The sequence below is a fragment of the Phascolarctos cinereus genome, unplaced genomic scaffold, assembly GCF_003287225.1.
Source record: "Phascolarctos cinereus isolate Bilbo 61053 unplaced genomic scaffold, phaCin_HiC Scaffold_726;HRSCAF=1367, whole genome shotgun sequence".
Lineage (NCBI taxonomy): Eukaryota > Metazoa > Chordata > Mammalia > Diprotodontia > Phascolarctidae > Phascolarctos > Phascolarctos cinereus.
In genome coordinates this window covers 256469277-256487234 of record NW_027556098.1, presented here as the reverse complement: position 1 = coordinate 256487234, position 17958 = coordinate 256469277, and the positions used below count along the sequence as shown (strand labels likewise).

The 17958-nt window shown below is 37.1% G+C and overlaps 1 protein-coding gene across 6 annotated transcripts in view; it reads right to left on the bottom strand.

Moving 5' to 3' along the window:
- ATP8A2 (ATPase phospholipid transporting 8A2) overlaps positions 1-17958 on the bottom strand; it is a 756382-nt gene that overhangs the window by 178677 nt on the left and 559747 nt on the right. For all 6 annotated transcript variants that reach the window (XM_020997141.2, XM_078147076.1, XM_078147075.1 and 3 more), the window contains exons 28-30: positions 11532-11606; positions 5604-5726; positions 1354-1432 (exon numbers count right to left, since the gene is read on the bottom strand). In XM_020997141.2, the coding sequence (XP_020852800.2) occupies positions 1354-1432; positions 5604-5726; positions 11532-11606 (277 nt within the window). The remainder of the gene's footprint in view (positions 1-1353; positions 1433-5603; positions 5727-11531; positions 11607-17958) is intronic.

Here is a 17958-nt window from a genome sequence, read left to right as displayed (position 1 = left end):
GAGTAGGACTTTGAAGGGGGTAGGAACACACTATATGATGTCACCAACAGGTCCTGGAGGCAGAGCTCAGCATACAATCACTACAGCTCTCCTACTAGTCTATAAAAATTTTTGTCTGGATTCAGAGACAAGGAGGCAAATTTAACATTTTTCCTGACTGTATTCGCTACTGTTCTGTAATGGATTCTTTTGTTACTAAAGATGTTAGTTGTTTTAAAATGAAAATTATACATAAGTCCTCAAACACCAAGAATAATTTTTAACTTGATTTAAGAATCCATGAGTTGACTTCAGGTTTTTGACCTTTACAGAAAATGGCCCTTATTTCCACACTGCTTCATGGCTTAAGGATATTCAGATCCATTGTTATGCTACTTAATGATCTGAAAGGGAAAGTGGGCCTGATATTACAACCAGGGACAGTCAGCTGGCATGGTGAATTGGCAAGGCATGCACATTCAACATCCTTAAGCATTTAATGGGTTAAAGAATATCTCAGGAAGAATTAATCATTTCTGTTTGAAGCTGAAAAAGCTTTTGCACAGAAACACAATGAAGGATGGAAACTTTATATTCTTTGGTTCCTTGGACAATAAAAGGCCTTGTCTAGTCAAGACTTGGAATAATTTTTCCCAGGGGGATTATTACTATTTGAGGGGGATGAATAGTACACTCTAGTATACTCTTTCATCTGTTGAGACTAAAGACCTCTGTCTTTTTAAGAGGGCATTATTTTGGACTACATTTTGGGACAGGTCAAGAAGTTCAAAAAATATACAAATAATACACTTCCTCAACTCCCACCTTCTAGCTCCAGTGAGAACAGATTAAAGCCAACTTGGTGAATTGGTCTTCATCCAGAATTCAATTTAAAATGTATGTTCCAGGGGGAAAATGCCTGGCCTGATAGCTGAAAACCTAAATTTTTACCAGGACTTGAGAGCTACTGTGTGAATTAGAGCATGGGCTTTGGGAAATGAAAAACCAGAAAGGAACAAATCTTTAAACTCATTGACAAGAGGAATTAAATTTCATAACAGAACTGTGTCTTCCATCAAATTTTGTGACTCAAACACCTATTAAAGATTAAGTGTGAAAGACCCTATACTCCAAATCTGCATGTCAGATATAAAGAGACCTGCTTCTGAAGGTCAGAGGTGATAAATGTCTGAGTCTGCAAGCTATAAGCCAGGGTACTGCCTGTCATCATTAGATTTAAGGGAAGTATTTCCCCCTCCAGAATCTGTTGCAACTTCCATTTCTGTAGAAAAAGAAAAAAAAAGATTGCAAACACATTGGCACCAGTAAGACTGAAGTGCTACTTGCTGACATTTGAAATAATGAAGCCGTTACCGTGCGCCAGTACTTTCATTGGACCCCAGAAGAGAATGATGGAGTGGATCAAGGCGTTGATGCAGTGACCCCAGAAAACCTAAGGGAAAACAAACCGAGGGAGTCAGGAGGCTGCCCCAAACTCTTGACCTCTGTCTAACTCTCAACAAATGCCTCATTGTGAAGTTTACTGGCAGCATGTCACAATTTTCCAAAGCCAGAATATTATTCTTCAAAGTTTTCTAAAATGCATTTCCTCATTCACCTTTAAAAATAAAATAACTGTGCTACTGCAGGATAACTCTATTTCACTTTAAAAATACACACATAAGCCTGAGGCGTTAATACCCAGCCCAAATCTAGATAGTTAGTTGTGATTAAACTTCTTTCAATTACTCAGGAAGGACAAAAAACGTTGTTTTTTTAAATCTCCTTTTAAAAAAAACAACAACAAAAAACCAAGTGCCTCCCTATTAGGTTGTTTCTCTAAACGCTCCATTTTGTGTGCATTTTCTCACAAAGCATTATTTTATAAGGCAAATCCTTCAGTTTTATTCCTTAAAATTTGAGAATTGCTCAGCTAAAAATCCAGAACTTTTCATACTTTCAACATCAAATGCATACATTTAAAAATGAATTTCAATATTTCATACTTCAGAGGTTAGTCAAACAATGGAACTGGAAAGTCAGATTATTTTCCAAACCATGAAAAGAAAACACATTATAAATTCATTAGTGTATCTCAATCATCTTTTCGAACCACAGAGATGACAGAAAAACTAAAACCGTATTAGTCTTATTTTAAAAATCCACCACAGAGACATGCTTAAAATAGGAAAGCTTAAATGATACAGTCTGACTATAATGGGAGAAGTGAGTCTTACAGATAAACATCTCATAGTTTCTCGTCTCAGCTTTGTTTTTTTAATGGCTGGTATCTGGAAACTAAGAATCTTGAAGAGAACTTCTACATTTTCTAATATGTTTATGAGGGGGAAAAACCAATAGCAACATGACTGGAGTATAGTCAGATCACCTACATGTATGGGTCCCTGGGGTAGCAAAGAAAATAATTTTTTCTTTCTGCATGGTTGTAACAATCATTTGGGGGAGGGGGTACTAAAGGACTCAGAAGAGGCAGCATGTCACAAATGGCTGGCCTTGGATCCAGAAATATCTGGTCCTCCCAGCTCTTACTTTCATACCCTCTAAGGTTACTTTCCATATGTTCTCGAGTAGTGACAACTATTATTTCTCTTATGTATATATATTGTCTTCCACATTAGAAAGTAAGATCCTTGAGGACAAGGACTGTTATTGTTTTTTCTTTTTATCCCTAGAACTTGGTAAATACCTGGCACATAGTAAGTGTTTAATAGATATTTTGTTGATTGATGAGTTGAGATCCTATTTTTGTTGCATAAAAGCTCTGTGACCAAGGACAAATTGCTTTATCTGTCAGCGTTCCACACAATTCTTTAGGTTACATATAAGTTGCTGATCTGCACTGGTGGATGGAGTTTTTACCCTAGGAGTTCATTACACAGATGAAGTCACAGATGAGGTCTGTGCTCCCCACTCTGCAGTAAAACAAGGCTCAAGTTTCTAAGAGGCAATATGGAGGGAAAAACCTCCAACAATAATCTACAAATGATGAAACCAACCAACTGTTCCATTTACATAATTGCAAATCAAAGTCTATCTAGTTACTAATATTATTTTTCACATGTAACATTTCTCCTTGCTCTCATTGTTACATTATGGGACTTCCCCTAATGAAATCTGGTATATGCCAAATTCAACTAACTGATTCTTAAGAGAAAATTATGAGTGTAATTACTGTTGATACCTAAGAATAAATACCAATATTTGAGATGTGTATTTTAAAAAATGAATCATCTGTAGTTAAAAAATTCAAACAATTTTTAGAAATCTTGCCTATAGTTCTGTGTCTCCATCTGAGTAATGAGATCAATATATGTTTGGACTGTGACCTGAGACTGAATGTTCCCTTCATGAGTGTGTCTATTCAGTGACGTACATCAGGAATGGCGGGATTTGCAGCTTCCCCATTGGGAAACAGTATTAATTACATAGATGGTTCAGAGTTGCTTAATACATGATTTCATTCTTGGCCTAATGGTAATTTTGATGAGCTAATGGAGTTTTTCAGACTAGGATGTCTGATTATTCTAAAAAAGAAAAACTGATCATGTCAGTTCTAGATTATGTCTTAAATCTATTAAGACAGAAGCATTTGCTCCCATTACAACTCTTTGTTCTTGGATATCAGAAGCCACAAATATAAGGTCTTTATTATTTTCCTGGGTTTTCCTTACAATGTATTAACTACTCTCTAGAATTTGGAAATATGGTGGGATGTGAGTGATAAGGCACAACATTTATTCCACTCAATTTTTCCAAAAAGAAATCCTGTAGTCCTATTTGGGGGAGGGGGGAGAGAAGGGGACCGCAAAGTTGAAAGGGAACACCAAAGTTCTTTTGGTGATTGATGCAAGGACTGTTGGTGACTGGAGAGAATAGTTCCAGTACAGAATTTTTGCTCTGTCACAAGAAGGTAGCATTTTTCTGGTTTTAAAAGTCCCTCTTCCTCTTTAATTTCTGTGTCTGACTAAGGTTTCCACCTGGTATCAGAAATAAGTCCCAGGCTGGTTGTTTTTTCTATTGTATAACCTTTGAAATGATACTCCAGTCCATTTTTGCTGCCTATGTCTCATTCCCTTTAAATTTCAGGTTTGGGGTCCAGTATCATCAAGAAACTTGACCATTTGAAACAATGTGGGAATAGGGTAGGCAGGGGAAGAGTACAGAATAGAAAAAAAATAAACCACTTAAAATTCTTCATATAACAGTAGCTCTGTAGAAGCTGGGATAACCAAAAAACAAGTTACCTGAAGGGGAAAAAAGAACAACAAAGAAAAGAAATATGAAAATAAACTATTCTGTATTATTATCTAGTATTTGAGGCTGTAGAGGTTCATTAATTCTTGTTAAAAAAAAACAATGCTACAGAAAAAGGCACAAAATTTATGCTAGTAACAGACACAAATAACTGGATGCTTTACTGCTCATGGAAATCACGAATTAGGGCAGATACAATTAGGAACTGAAGACCTATTCAGCATCAGAGATAATAGAACCAAAATGGTAATTTTCATTGTTTCCAATCCCCAACATGTTAGAATTTGTACCATGCTTGTCATGAGACCTGGGAGAAAGGGGACCAAGGGAGGTGTTTGTTAGAAGGAACAAAGAAATTGCTACCAGAATTTTACTGGAGCAGAAGAGCTCTCTCTCATGGTATAAATAATAACTAGCCTAAAATAGTCCTCAATAACTGATTGAGAACCTGGGTTTTGCTCTATACAATGTGTAAACAAGAAAAGATTCCATGAATCCAAAAATCTAGCATCATTTTAAGCATATGACTTGGTCAGCTGAATTTATATATACTCTTCTAATCCCCTTGTAGGCAAACTTCCACAACACAAATTCAGCTTACATCTTTGTCTCCTTTGATTGGCAGCCTCTGTTAATCTTGATACTTCCAGGCTTACCCACAACTGGCAAGGAACATGGCAGATCTTCTGTTGTAACAGCCCACAGACACCCTTCTTATGTGTATCCCAGGGAACCCCTATTTTCTCTTGGGATGTTTTCCTACACATTGGATATTCCAGTTTTGGAACACACCTGTGATTGATTCTATCTTTGTGCTCATTCTTTCCCAACTGCCATGGGGCCTCTGAACCATATCAAGAAACTAGAGGACACTCTGAGTGAGTGGGCAGGATTTTATAGCTTCCCAGATACCCAGATAAGCAGCTTTGTATCCCAAGGCTCAAGTAGCCTTATTTAGAGTTGACCCGAAAGCTTTCGACTTTCCACCCCAAATTGGTAAATGAAGGAAAAGATGAACAGAGCTTAACAATTGAATGGATATAATACTTTCCCCAACTCCCCTCCAAATTAATTCTTCTCCCTCATTTCCTATTTAAATTTAATAATTGTACTTTCTATACTCCCTACCACCCCTCAATCCCATCCTCTCCCTAACATTTCAATGGTTACATTATGTGGGGAGGAAATGAGCCCAGTGTTCTAATCTGCTACGGTTCAATTTCTTAGGATAAACTGTTAGGTACCACTCAAAGTTGACCAGAACTAGAATACAGCGAGCTAGAAAGGGGGGAAAAGGGAGTGGGATAGCATTTTAGAATGAAGTACCTTCAGTAACATTTTTTGCTCACCTTTGTGTTAAACCCTTCAGCATTCTGGGTAATACTGTAGAGCTGTGGAAACCTGAGCATGCTCTCCTGAGTACAAGTCCGCTCAAAGATTCCCAGAGTGAAGGGTGGTAATGCAGTGAAAATCTATACAGAAAGAACAATGACCCATTAAAATGGCTGGTTTGTTTTGCACACTTTCAAAGTGTTTCAGGTTTACAGAGCAATGACTTAATTTTCCTGTCAAGCCCCAACCTGAGAATCCCTGTGATTCATAACTCTCTAAGCACCTTCAGCACAAAGGAAGGGAATCAAAGGATAATTTCTTAATCTTACTGTTCCTTCATTGGCCTAAAAATGAATAAATTGAGCCTGTTATAATTACAGGATACATAATAATGATTAGCTAACAAGTCCAGATAGATTAACATCCATTTTCCTTTTCAGTACAGGCTGTGCAACACACCCCAGTCAATATCATGTAACTGTATTCAGTTCCAAAAGAATTCAAGGTATAAGTGTGTTTTCCTGAAGCTCACTAAGGCAAAATTTACAACTCCAATCATAAATTCCAGTCTAGGAAATTCTGAACCTTAAATGCCAGGAAAATAAATTAGGTTCATTCACCATAAGCAAAAATTAAATAGGCTGTTTGGAAATTATTAAGATGTAAACATTCTCATTTTAATCACAATTGTCTTGCCTCAGTGTTATCTAGTACAAACACACCATAATCTATTAGTGAAACACCCGATCCATGTGCATTTGCTTTTCGTATTCAGTCACTTATAGACCTTCTTCCCTCCATTTCCCCATCAGCAGAAATGCCCTGACCCTCTATTCATGTACACAGCGATTTCAGAGACAAGCAAATGGTTCTTAGAAAATCTTTAGCTCTTCCAAGTTAGATGGAGATTGAGTACCTATGTCAGGGAAAGAAAACATTTTTTTTTTTGTAAAAACCCATCAGTTTAAAGCAAATAGAGATGAGGTGACTAAGATTAATAAAAATCTCAGCCTCATCATACTTAGGTCCTGAATCCTATCCAGGGAACAGGGCACTGTTTCTCTACTCTGTTTTTCAGGTACCCAGCCTAGAGCTATTTTGTTAGGAGCTTCCTGTAGCTTCAGCATAATGAGCTTCATAGTACTCCTGGATATTTCCCGATGGCCTATTGAAAGCTGAAAGGTCTAGGCAGGAAGCAAGAAACTGCCAAGCCCAATAGAGAAGACCCCTAAGAAGCTATATTCTCAATAGTAATCATTATCTAAAGGAGAGATGATTTATATAGTCTTCTATAAGGCCTGTGTCCAAAACACAAAAAAGCTATTGAGTGAGTGGCAGCATGATATAGTGGATAGAGTCCTGGCACAGGAGTCAGAAAGCCCTAGGGATAAAGACTATCTCTAACATTTATTAGTTTGTGACCACAGGTAAGTCACTTAAGTTTCAGAGACTGAATACCATCCCCTGTAAAATGCAGATCATAGAATCATCTGGGCCAAATGACTTAAAATCTTCAAAGACAGCTTAATAATAATAAATGATATGTTTAGTACCTACTTTATAGGTTATGAAGATTTAATGTTATGTAGAGCATGCTATAAACCTCAAAGTGTTATATAAATGCCAGCCATTATATTTTAACAGCCATAAAATGTGAATATGAAGAGCACTCTACAATCATAATTTTGGGCACTATTTTTTAATTTGTCATACAGGAAAATATCCAAAGAGAGTCAGGCGATGTGGGTTCAAATTTCAGCTTGTGCAACAAATTAGCTGTGTGACCTCAAGCAAACCAGTTCATGGCTCTAGACCTTAATTTCCTCATCTACAAAATGGAAGTGATAGAACTAGATGATCTCCAAGGTCCTTTACAGAAGTCCTAAAATTCTTGTATCAAAGATGATAAGCTTGGAGTATAGAGGGCAGTGCAGAGACAACCAGCTGAAATCAGTGATCTTCAAATTTTGAGATGCTATGGGATCTCTGGGTGAGTCAAAAGAAGACTGTGAACCAACTTAATACATTCCTTATTTGCATAGATACTGAAATGGTCACCTTAGTAGAATGGTAATCAGGATGGTACTATTTTTAATGACAAACCAAGGAAGGATAATATAAATAACTTATTTATTCACCATAGGAATCCAATGAAAGGAAATGTTACAGTATAAAAATTATTGCCGGACATTGGCCTGTAGATCACCTGGAAGGCCCATAAGTAATTTCTCTGGCCATCTTGGAAAAACCATTAGCCTAAATGCCAATGGGAGCTAATCTGATTTGCAATTATTATAATATTTATGCTTAAAGTGTTTACCTCCATTCTAGGCAGCATTTTAAAGTCCACTGAAGACTGTCCCTAAAGACCTATAAATTGTTTCCAAGTATCCTAACAAGGTGAAGGGAGGATAGTGTGAGAAGGAATGCGCTTGACTTCATGTACTTTGATTTGTTTGTAAGTGCTGCATGTTGCTATGATAAACATTAAAAAAAACCCCAGTAAAGTGGGGCTCGTTGTGTTTGAAAACATACACCCATATGAACTACTTTTGTAGGAAAAAAAGGGAATTAGCAGAACAATTCTGAATTAAAGTATGAATGGTTAAAGTTGCAAGAGTGTTAGGAATGAATTGCTATTAAAACCTCAGAAATCGGGAGGAGGAGAGCAGATGTGCCAGCTCAGTTCTAGCTCTCCATTCTGTTAAGTGGTAGATAGCCAGATAACACCTGGAATATAATCTTGCCAGAGATGCTGGCATAGCTAGGTAAATAGTCCTCCCAAGCTGCCATCATATAGTCACCTAGACTAAAAAGGTACTTGGAAATGTTAAAATGGCTATAAATCGTTAAGCTCTGCTGCTGAGATAAAAGAGCCAAAGCATAATGAGAAATTGCAAAAATTAAGCTGCAAAACTAAGCTAAAGAATTCAGAGAGCAGCCGTGATGTGGTAGGAAGATAATGGATTGGAAGTGTGTGGATATGGATTCCAGTCCTGCCTTTGCTTTCATTAGCTTTGTGATGACAGATAGGTCATTTTACCTATATATAGGCTTCAGTTTCTTCATCTGTACAATGGAGAATTGGACTAGACTTGCAGGGGTGGGGAACCTGCAGCCTCAAGGCCACATGTGGCCTTCCAGGTCCTGGGCTGTGGCCTTTTGACTGAATCCAAGTTTTACAGAACAAATCTTTTTATTAAGGGGATTTGTTCTGTGAAGTTTGGATTCAGTCAAAGGGTCACACTTGAGGACCTAGAGGGCCACAGATAGCCTGGAGGCCAACAGGTTCCCCCAGCCCTGCTATAGCAATTTTCAGGTCTTCTCCACTTTGAACTCTGAGATGCTCTGATTTGAAGGTGAAGAAAAAAAATCTGTGTTGGCTAATTTGGACTATTCAAGGAAAATTCTGAACTCATTCAACAACCACCACCATTTTGCATGAATTGTGTTTTGAATGAATGGTTCCTTAGGCTCTACTTTGGATTGTGAATTCCTTTTCTGAATGCAAAAGAGATCATAGCATTTCAGTGTTCAAAAGGGACGTCAGAGGTCATTTACCTCAAACTGTTCCCCTTAAATCTGTACCTCCATGAAAGGCGACTCATTATTTATAAAGGCAAATAATTTTACTTCTGGATGCCTTTAATTGTTAGTTAAGTTTTTCCTTATATTACCCTAAATCTCCTTTTCTATACCCCTCTTTCTTGCTACTCTTTCTGCCCTGATGGATCAATCAAAGCAAGTTTAATTACTCTTCTAAATGACCATCTTTTCAATATTGTACATATGTCATGACCTTCATTTCCTTCTCCCTCCCCTCTCTTTACCAGTCTTCTCTTCTCCAGGTGAGCCATTCCTAGTTTCCTCAATTGATCCTCATAAGACATGATTTCAAGGCTCTTTGTCTCTTTCCTTTGGAAGCTCTCCCCCTGTTCAATGTTCTTTCTAAAATGTGGTATCCAGAAGTTAAAAACAGCATAGAGTTTCTATTGAACTGAATCCCTTCTCTTTCCCAAATATAGCCCACTTCTACCCACTAGTTTCACAATGACCTTAAATTGCACGATGGATGGAGTCACTGGTTTGCTGCAAATTATTCAGTACCAACTTCTTGATATCCTTTCAGTTTCACTGTCCTTATATTGTATTTAATTTAATTATAACGACATATAAATACATATTTCTTGAAAAGCTGGAATGGGCCTCAGATTTTTTTTTTAATGTAATCCTGTTCATTTTATGGATAAAGATTGCCAATTACATGCCACATTTTTACACATGCTATCTTTCCCAATATAAGCTCCTTAAGAACATGGATTATTTCAAATTAGTCTTGGTATCCCGAACCCTTACCACAGTGTCTGACACATAGTAGGCATTTAATAAAATGGTTGGTGACTGAGTGACTGATGACCAAACAGTGGTCCAAGTAACTTGTGCAAGGTCACATATGGCTAATATGTGCCCAAACTAGGACCAGAATCCAAGTTTGGGGTTTTTTTCCACTCTATCACATTACCTCTGCAAACAGTATGAAAATTAAGTAAAAATTCAATCAAGGAAGAATTAGCAGAGAATTATTAAGTTGAAACATTTTTCCTAAGCTATTACATCACAGCAATTTCATTCGATGCTTATATAAATAGTTTCAAACTGTCTTTAACATAAGAAGATATTACATATCTTTACATTTTCATTAGCATAGTAGTAGCATAGGGGTATAGATTCCAAAGCATTCAGGGACTGAATTCCCATTGGTTCAGTTCACCTCCCTTCCAAATCTCACTTGCTTCCAGTTGCACAAATCTGCACATCAGTTGGTTAGTGGTATAATTAATTAGAATTCATGGAACACAGCACAGCTAACTGGTTGACACAGAGTTCGAACTTGTGACGTGCATTGGATTTTACCGGCACAGCTCTCTAACCAACTGTATTCACCAACTATAGATTCATATACATTATATAAGTATTACTAAAACTTTATTTAGTGATATTTCTGCATGTCCAAAGACTTCCAAGGCTGACTACATAGATGCCAGCAGAAAACAAGCTCCCAAAGAGCACAAAGCAACGTGGGCAGGGTTGTCACTATAGGAGGCATTTGTGTCAATGATGCTAATCATAGAATCTGAGAGTTGCAAAAGGCCCGTCATCTTATAGATGAGAAGTTGAAGCCCAGAGAGGGGAAGTACCTTGTCCAAAATCCCATAGAGATAGTATGTGGTAGAGCTAGGAGCTTGAACCCAGGTTCGCTGGCTCACGCTTTTCACAAAGGCATCTTATTGCCTGTTGAGCATCTCTGAAATACTATAGTATAAGCTAGATTTCCCTTAATAATTATTCCTCATATTTACCAGAAATTGTTACTTCTGAGTTTGGAAGCAGCCCAATAATTGAACAACTTTAAAATCACTATAACAGTAGAAAATTTTAGACTACTAATTTATCCTTGATAGGACCCAGAAATATGAATTCATCTGTTAGTCTGACTTAAGTAGGAAAACAGTCTTCTACAAATCAATGTAGGACAAAAAGAAAGACAATAATTATACATTTTATTTGTATCTCTATGTTTGTGAATTCAGAAATAATTTTTGAATAGAACATGTTTAGGTAAATTTCAGAAATTTTCATTTGGCCTAAAGAAATATTAAAATGTCATACAGCCAATTGCTGAAGAGGTTGCAATAGTATTTTATCAAGATATATGGAGTAATAATTTCATGGGGTTTTTCTAGAATAATCTGCCATGATTGAAAACACATGTGTAGGGTTAGTGCTTCTGCAGGATGTGTCGTGGCCACAAAGGCCCTAAAGATGTATTTGTAGTGCATGATATGTATACAGATGATTGACTTAGATACACTTCCCAGACATAAACAGCAATGGAATGTCACTGAAGTTCTGTAGGCTATCAAATAGAGATGGAGAATGCTTACCACATTGTACAAGCCAATGCACCATCGTTCAAATAAAATCTGTCCAGAAAATCCATTAACGAAGGCAAACCAAAGCTGAAAGAGAAGAAAGTTGTATGAAGCTTTATATCAATATTGACCTAAATGTTTCCATATACTGAAGGGAAGTGGTATGGAATGTGGACCACCAGCTGGACACAGCTGCTATAGAATAATTAGCCATAGCACCATAGCAGTTGTTCTTTCATAAAACACATTTTTTCAATGGATCATGCTATCAATATTTTGAAGAAATTGTGTGAGGTACTCTAATATTTCACTGTATATTATGCTGAAAAATGATTGATAAAAGTAAAACTGCAAATAATCACATTCAAATAAGAACCAATGAAATATTAATTATTGCATACATATATGGCATGCCCATAGGTTTATAGTCTAAGTGAGGAGATAAAAACTAAGACTTTACATTGTATTTTGCTTCAGCCTTTCCTATGCAACCTCACATTCTGCTTTTCTAAATAATCTGTGCACATGTCCCTATGTAACTGCAAGCTCCTTAAGGGCAGATTCCACGTTTTCTTCATCTGTGTATTCTCCTCAGTCCCAAACAGAGTGCCTCATATAAAGCAAGAGGCTAAAACTTAATTGAATGAATACGGGGAACACTAAGGAAAGAGTATAATTAAAGAAAGTATATAATTGACTAAATAGTGAGGTGCGACTATAAATGTAATAGGAGTTCAGAGTTCAGGGTCAGAACAACTGTAGCAAGTTTTGCACAGATGAGACTCTAAAGAAGGCTTCAAAAGAAAGGTAGATTTTTGACAGGCAGAAAAGAGAAGGCAAAAGAGCTAGAAGATAATCTGATTAACAAGTGAAGGAATCTTGAAGACTATCAGGAAAACAAGTACAATCAATCAGTATCTACTGTGTATCAGGCACTTTGCTATAGGTAGCTAAACTTGTTCTACAAATCCATGATACAGTAGCATGCAAACAGCACTTTCAAGAATCTTACCATAAAAAAATCAGATAGTTTATGAATGATTTTTTTTTTGCTTTTTATTTGATAGAGATTTCACTTAATAATTCAAAAAGCCTAAAACATTAGAGCTTTCAGCCTTGTTACTATAGCATATGTCAAACCATTTGGGCATTTTGTTATAATGAATATTTCTCAAAAATAATCATTTTAAGTTTGCGTATCTTTTCTCACTAGCAAGATGTCACACTTCTCAAAAGAATGAGATTACTTGTTCTGCAACTTCTGTGCTCCTCAATGTGCCTAACACAGTGCTAGCCACATAATTGGTGTGCCCATTGAATCAAATTAAATGTCTGAATGTCGGATCACAGAATGATAGAATGTTAGATTTTCAAGGGCTTTCAATGCCTTACCGGAAAAAGAATCCCTCATAACATAGAGGGCAGAGGGTGATCTGGTTATCTCCGGTTTGGTTTAAGGGTCTTCAAAGAGGGAGGGATCTATTACCATGTAGGCAGCCCAGGCCATTTTTGGACAGCTCTAACCATAAGGAAGTTTTCCCCAACATCAAATTTTAATTTTCCTCTGCAACTTTTACCCATTATTGTTAGTTCTGCTCTGGTTCTGACTCTGACCAGGATAATCTTTATAGATTAGCCTGGTACTTATCATGTCACTTTACTACTCAAAGTTTACAATGGCTTCCAACTGCCTATTACATCAAATTTAATTCTTCTGCCTAGTTTTCAAAACCCTCCATAAGCTGACCTCATCCAACCCAAAGCAACTTTATTTCCTCGTTAATCTCCAACATGCACCTCTACAGCCTGATAAAGCTAGTCCCATTTTCCTCACAAAAAATACCATGTCTGTGTTTCCATTCCGCCCCCCTCCCCCCCAGCCTGGAATACTAGTCAAACACTAATTCCATCTCAAATGGAATTTATTAAGCTCAGGCCAAATTTCTACCTCATCTATGAAGTTTTATTTCATTAAGATATCCTCTGACTTTCTATAAGAACAACAGCCTATACCAAACATTTTGACATTATTACTGGTTTCTATTGTGCTAATATTTCGTGTTCATTTGTCTTGTAACCTAAGAACAAATTGTCCCTACCCTCAAAAAGCTTATGTTCTATTGAGGAAACACAACCATACGTAAGTAAATACAAAGTATTTTCAACAAGAAGATCAGGAAGAACCTTGTGCAATTAATCAACAAGCGCTTATTTTTTTGTTTAGTAACATTCTACTCTTCATGACCCTGTGGATCACATTGTCTATGGGGTTTTCTTGGAAAAGAACTACTGCAATTTCCTTCCCTAGTGGATTAAGGCAACAGAAGTTAAGTGACTTGCCCAGGATTTAGACAGCTAGGAAGTGTCAGATGCTGAATTTGAATTCAGGTTTTCCTGATTCCTGGCCCAGTGCTCTATCTACTGCACCACCAAGCTGCCTCCTAAAACATCTATCTACAAATGTTACTAAAATGCAATGTCATGTACTTCTTTATTGGTTGATTGGGTGAAACTATCAGAAATCTTCTTGAGCAACCAAATTCAGGGATGACCATCCACCAACAAAAAGGAGGCATAGGGCAAAAAATAAGGTAGTGACCTTGAACTTTCAGAAAGATGAGCTAAAAGTTTTATTTTGAAAAAGTGATAATGTAGATTGATTTTCTTCTGTTTTCTTTTACTTTGTGTTGCAAAAGCAGCTAGATGGAATAATTTTAATTTGATGCCTATGAGGAATGACATGATAATTAGAATAAAGTACCTAGCATCTCTTTGTGATAGTTAACCATTCAAATGAAAAACAGACAAACTGAGGACCCAGGCTGAGGCTAACCTGTCTCTGGGAATGGTTCAAGGACTTTTTTAATGAGATCCCTGATCCTCTGTACCTTAGGGATAACATATTAGTGATATTATTACATAAATACATTGGTCATGGCAACTTTGTGGGGCATCCTCAAACTTGTTTTTTTTTATTATTTCTGATGGATTATCAACTTCTGTCTTGTATGACCTTTCCTGATCCTTCTCCCACTCCCAGCAACTAGTATATTTCTCCACCAACATTACCATGTATTTCTTTGGTACATATTTTTAGAGTCATGTGTATAAATGCTGCCTCTGATGAACTGTAGGCTTCTTGAGGGCAGGGACTGTTGCACTTTTACCTTTGTATGCCTAGCCCTCTTATGGTGCTTGGCATATGCTAAGCATTTAATGAATTCTTATTCATTGGTTTGTTCTCTCTCAGATACTAGCAAAAGCAATGCACATTATAGTGACTTTAAATAGTGTTTGTTCAATGGATCACCAGAGATGATATAAAAAAAAAGAAACCAGAATTCCATAGCATCTCTTTACTCTAACTAGAGTTTGAAGACCTGAATTCAAATCCTGTCTCAGACACACACTAGTTATGGGACTCTAGGCAAGTCACTTGGGCTCTTGGCCTCAGTTTCCTAATCTGTAATATGGGGATAATTATAAAACCTACCTCATAGAGTTTTTGTGAGGATCAAATGAAGTGAAGCATGTACTCTATAGGCTTTAAAGTGCTATATAAATGTTAGCTCTTGTTATGAATAAGGTGTAAATTAAATATGACCACTAAACACTATTTATGACACAATGAACAGAAAGATTCTATAAAATACATATACCCTATTTTCCAGTACCTCTCATAACCATTTGTAACTCAGCACCAAATAAACATGGACCATGTAAAATCTCTCCAACTCCTCACTCATGCGAGAATTCTTAATTAGCTAGTCAATGAAGCCAATGCTTGTGAAATCCTGACAATTCCTCTAATCCTATTGTCTCCAAAATTTTGGGGGTTATGTACCTTCAGTGTGTAGCGCTCTCTCTCTCTCTCTCTCTCTCTCTCTCTCTCTCTCTCTCTCTCTCTCTCTCTCTCTCTCTCTCTCTCTCTCTCTCTCTCTCTTTATATATATATATATGTCATATGTTTATATGTATAGAAACTTATTTATAAATTATATAATGTCTTACTCTCTGATTAAACTTATACAGAATAAGAATTAAAAAGATGAAATATATTGGTAATAGAATCAATAAGAACCACTGAAGTTTGTTTAGTAGGGGAAGTTACAAGGTCAAACACATGCTTTAGAAAAATCATTATGGTAGTGATGCGGAAGATGGATGAGAAAGGAAAGAGCATTAAGACAGGAAGAACAATTAGGAGATTATTGAAATAGTCCTGACAAGAGGTGATAGGGGCCTGAACTAAGGTGGCAGATGAGTGAGTGGAGAGAAGAGGGCAGATTTGTGAGATGTGTTGGCAGAAACAACATGATTTGACAACTATTGGGATGTGGGGGAAGGGAGAAAGAGGAAGTTATGAATCCAGAGACTATCCCCAGTAGCCAATATCCCCATATAGCCACAAGAGGTGGAAGAATGGGGACTTGTTGGGTGATAATGGGTAAAGTGGGGCAGTTAGATGGTGCAATGGATAGAACATCAGGCCTGGAGTTAGGAAGATCTGAATACAAATGTGGCCTTAGACACTTACTAATTGTGTGACCCTGGGCAAGTCATTTAACTTCCATTTGCCTCAGTTCCTCATCTATAAAAAGGCAACACACTGGAAAAGGAAATGGCAAACTACTCTAGTATCTCTGTCCAGAAAACCGCATGAACAAAGTCCATGGGGTCACGTAGAGTCAAGACACAACTGAACTGAGCAACAATGGTGAAGGAAACAATGAAGTTGTGCTAGAAACAAACCCATGAATGTCTTAGAGAGGGCGGGATGATGGTTGCCACCCTCTGATTAGTTCATCACATACTACTTTGGTGCCATGCCATGGTATCTGCTTCAGAGACCAACACCCAAAGCAATAGTCACATCCGGTTTCTAATCAAAACTGATGTTAGCTTTCTCATGTGAGTGCTTTGTGAAGAATTTTGATACGTCTGCACTAAATTATCAATTGCAGGTGCAGCAGGCTTTGAAGGGCACAACAAAAATCATGCACAACCTTCCTCAGCTCCATATTTTTTATGTGTCAATGAAAAAAGCCATCATTTACCTCAACTTAAACACTGATTAAGCACCTCCTACATTCAAGCCCAGTGTTAGGTGCTACAGGAGAGGACAGATTAGATGGTTCCTAGCCCCAGAATACATGCATACATACATACATACATACATACATACATACATATATACATATATACATATATATATACATACACACACATATATACGTATATATATCAATCACAATATAGTAGGGTATAATTATAACTATTGGCTTCATTGGAACCAAAACAAGTTTAGTAGTTAAAGAAACAACAAAAACAGGGGCTGGGTTTGGTATTTGCCTTGTTTTGACAAAATATCTGAAAACTAAAACTTGATTTCATTTTCATTTTAGAATGATCCTGCCAAGTGAAATTTGAGAAAAACGAGAACATGCTGTATTTTTAGCATCTTTGCAAACTGACTTGCCTTTTCTTTTACCTAATTGTGGGAGAGGTTTGTTCAAGTTGTGTGACATGCTGTGCCATAAAATCAGTCTTTCACACTAGCAAATGCCAATCTACACAGAAAGTATGAGCGCAGTCCAGTTCGTAAACACATGCATGTCATTTTTAATGGAGCCACAAGCTACAAAGCGGCATGCTTACATGCGTGCAACTGCACACACCATGCTATCAGAATGGATGGACAAAAATCCCCAAGTGATTGTACGTAGTTTCTTAAATTGTGGCTGTTTAGAGAGGCTATATTTTATTGTCTGAGGTTACTGGAAAAAAAAGTCCTGCGCCATAACCTTCTTGTTAACAAGGAATATTAAATACATATAAAGCTCAGTGAGCCAAGGTCTGGCTCAGTTTGACTCAGACTTAGTGCGTTGGTAGGAAAACCTGCCAAGTCTTATTGGCTTGCCAAGCTCCTGGGGTTTTCAGATCTCAAGCACGGTACTGCTATGAGCAAACTGGCCCAGAGTTATTAAATGGCTTTTCCTTTTTGGAAAAAAAGATTCCTTTTCATTTTAACTATTGCCTGACTGTCAAAAATACTGTAACAGCACTGCCTAATGGTATACACTTCTGTCTCAGTGAATGTCTATCAATCATTATCAAGTTTTGTTTAGACTATGCTGACACCTGGATTCTCACTCAACTCAATGGGTTATTTAACCAACGGTGGTTGCCATCATCCTAGGCTGTTTGTACATGAAAATGGTGTTAAGTTTGGCAAAGTGATAAGCTATGCTTGTGTTTAGATTGTTTTTTAAAAAGGTATGGTGGTAGTTTTCTTATACATTTGTTGAAAGAACACACAAACACTTCTTGATGTCTTAATGAGAAGTTACATGTAATGATTACTTTTGTAACATATATGAACTGTTCTGAGGGATATAATATTAAATATTGGTATGCTGAATTAGTACAACACCACCAT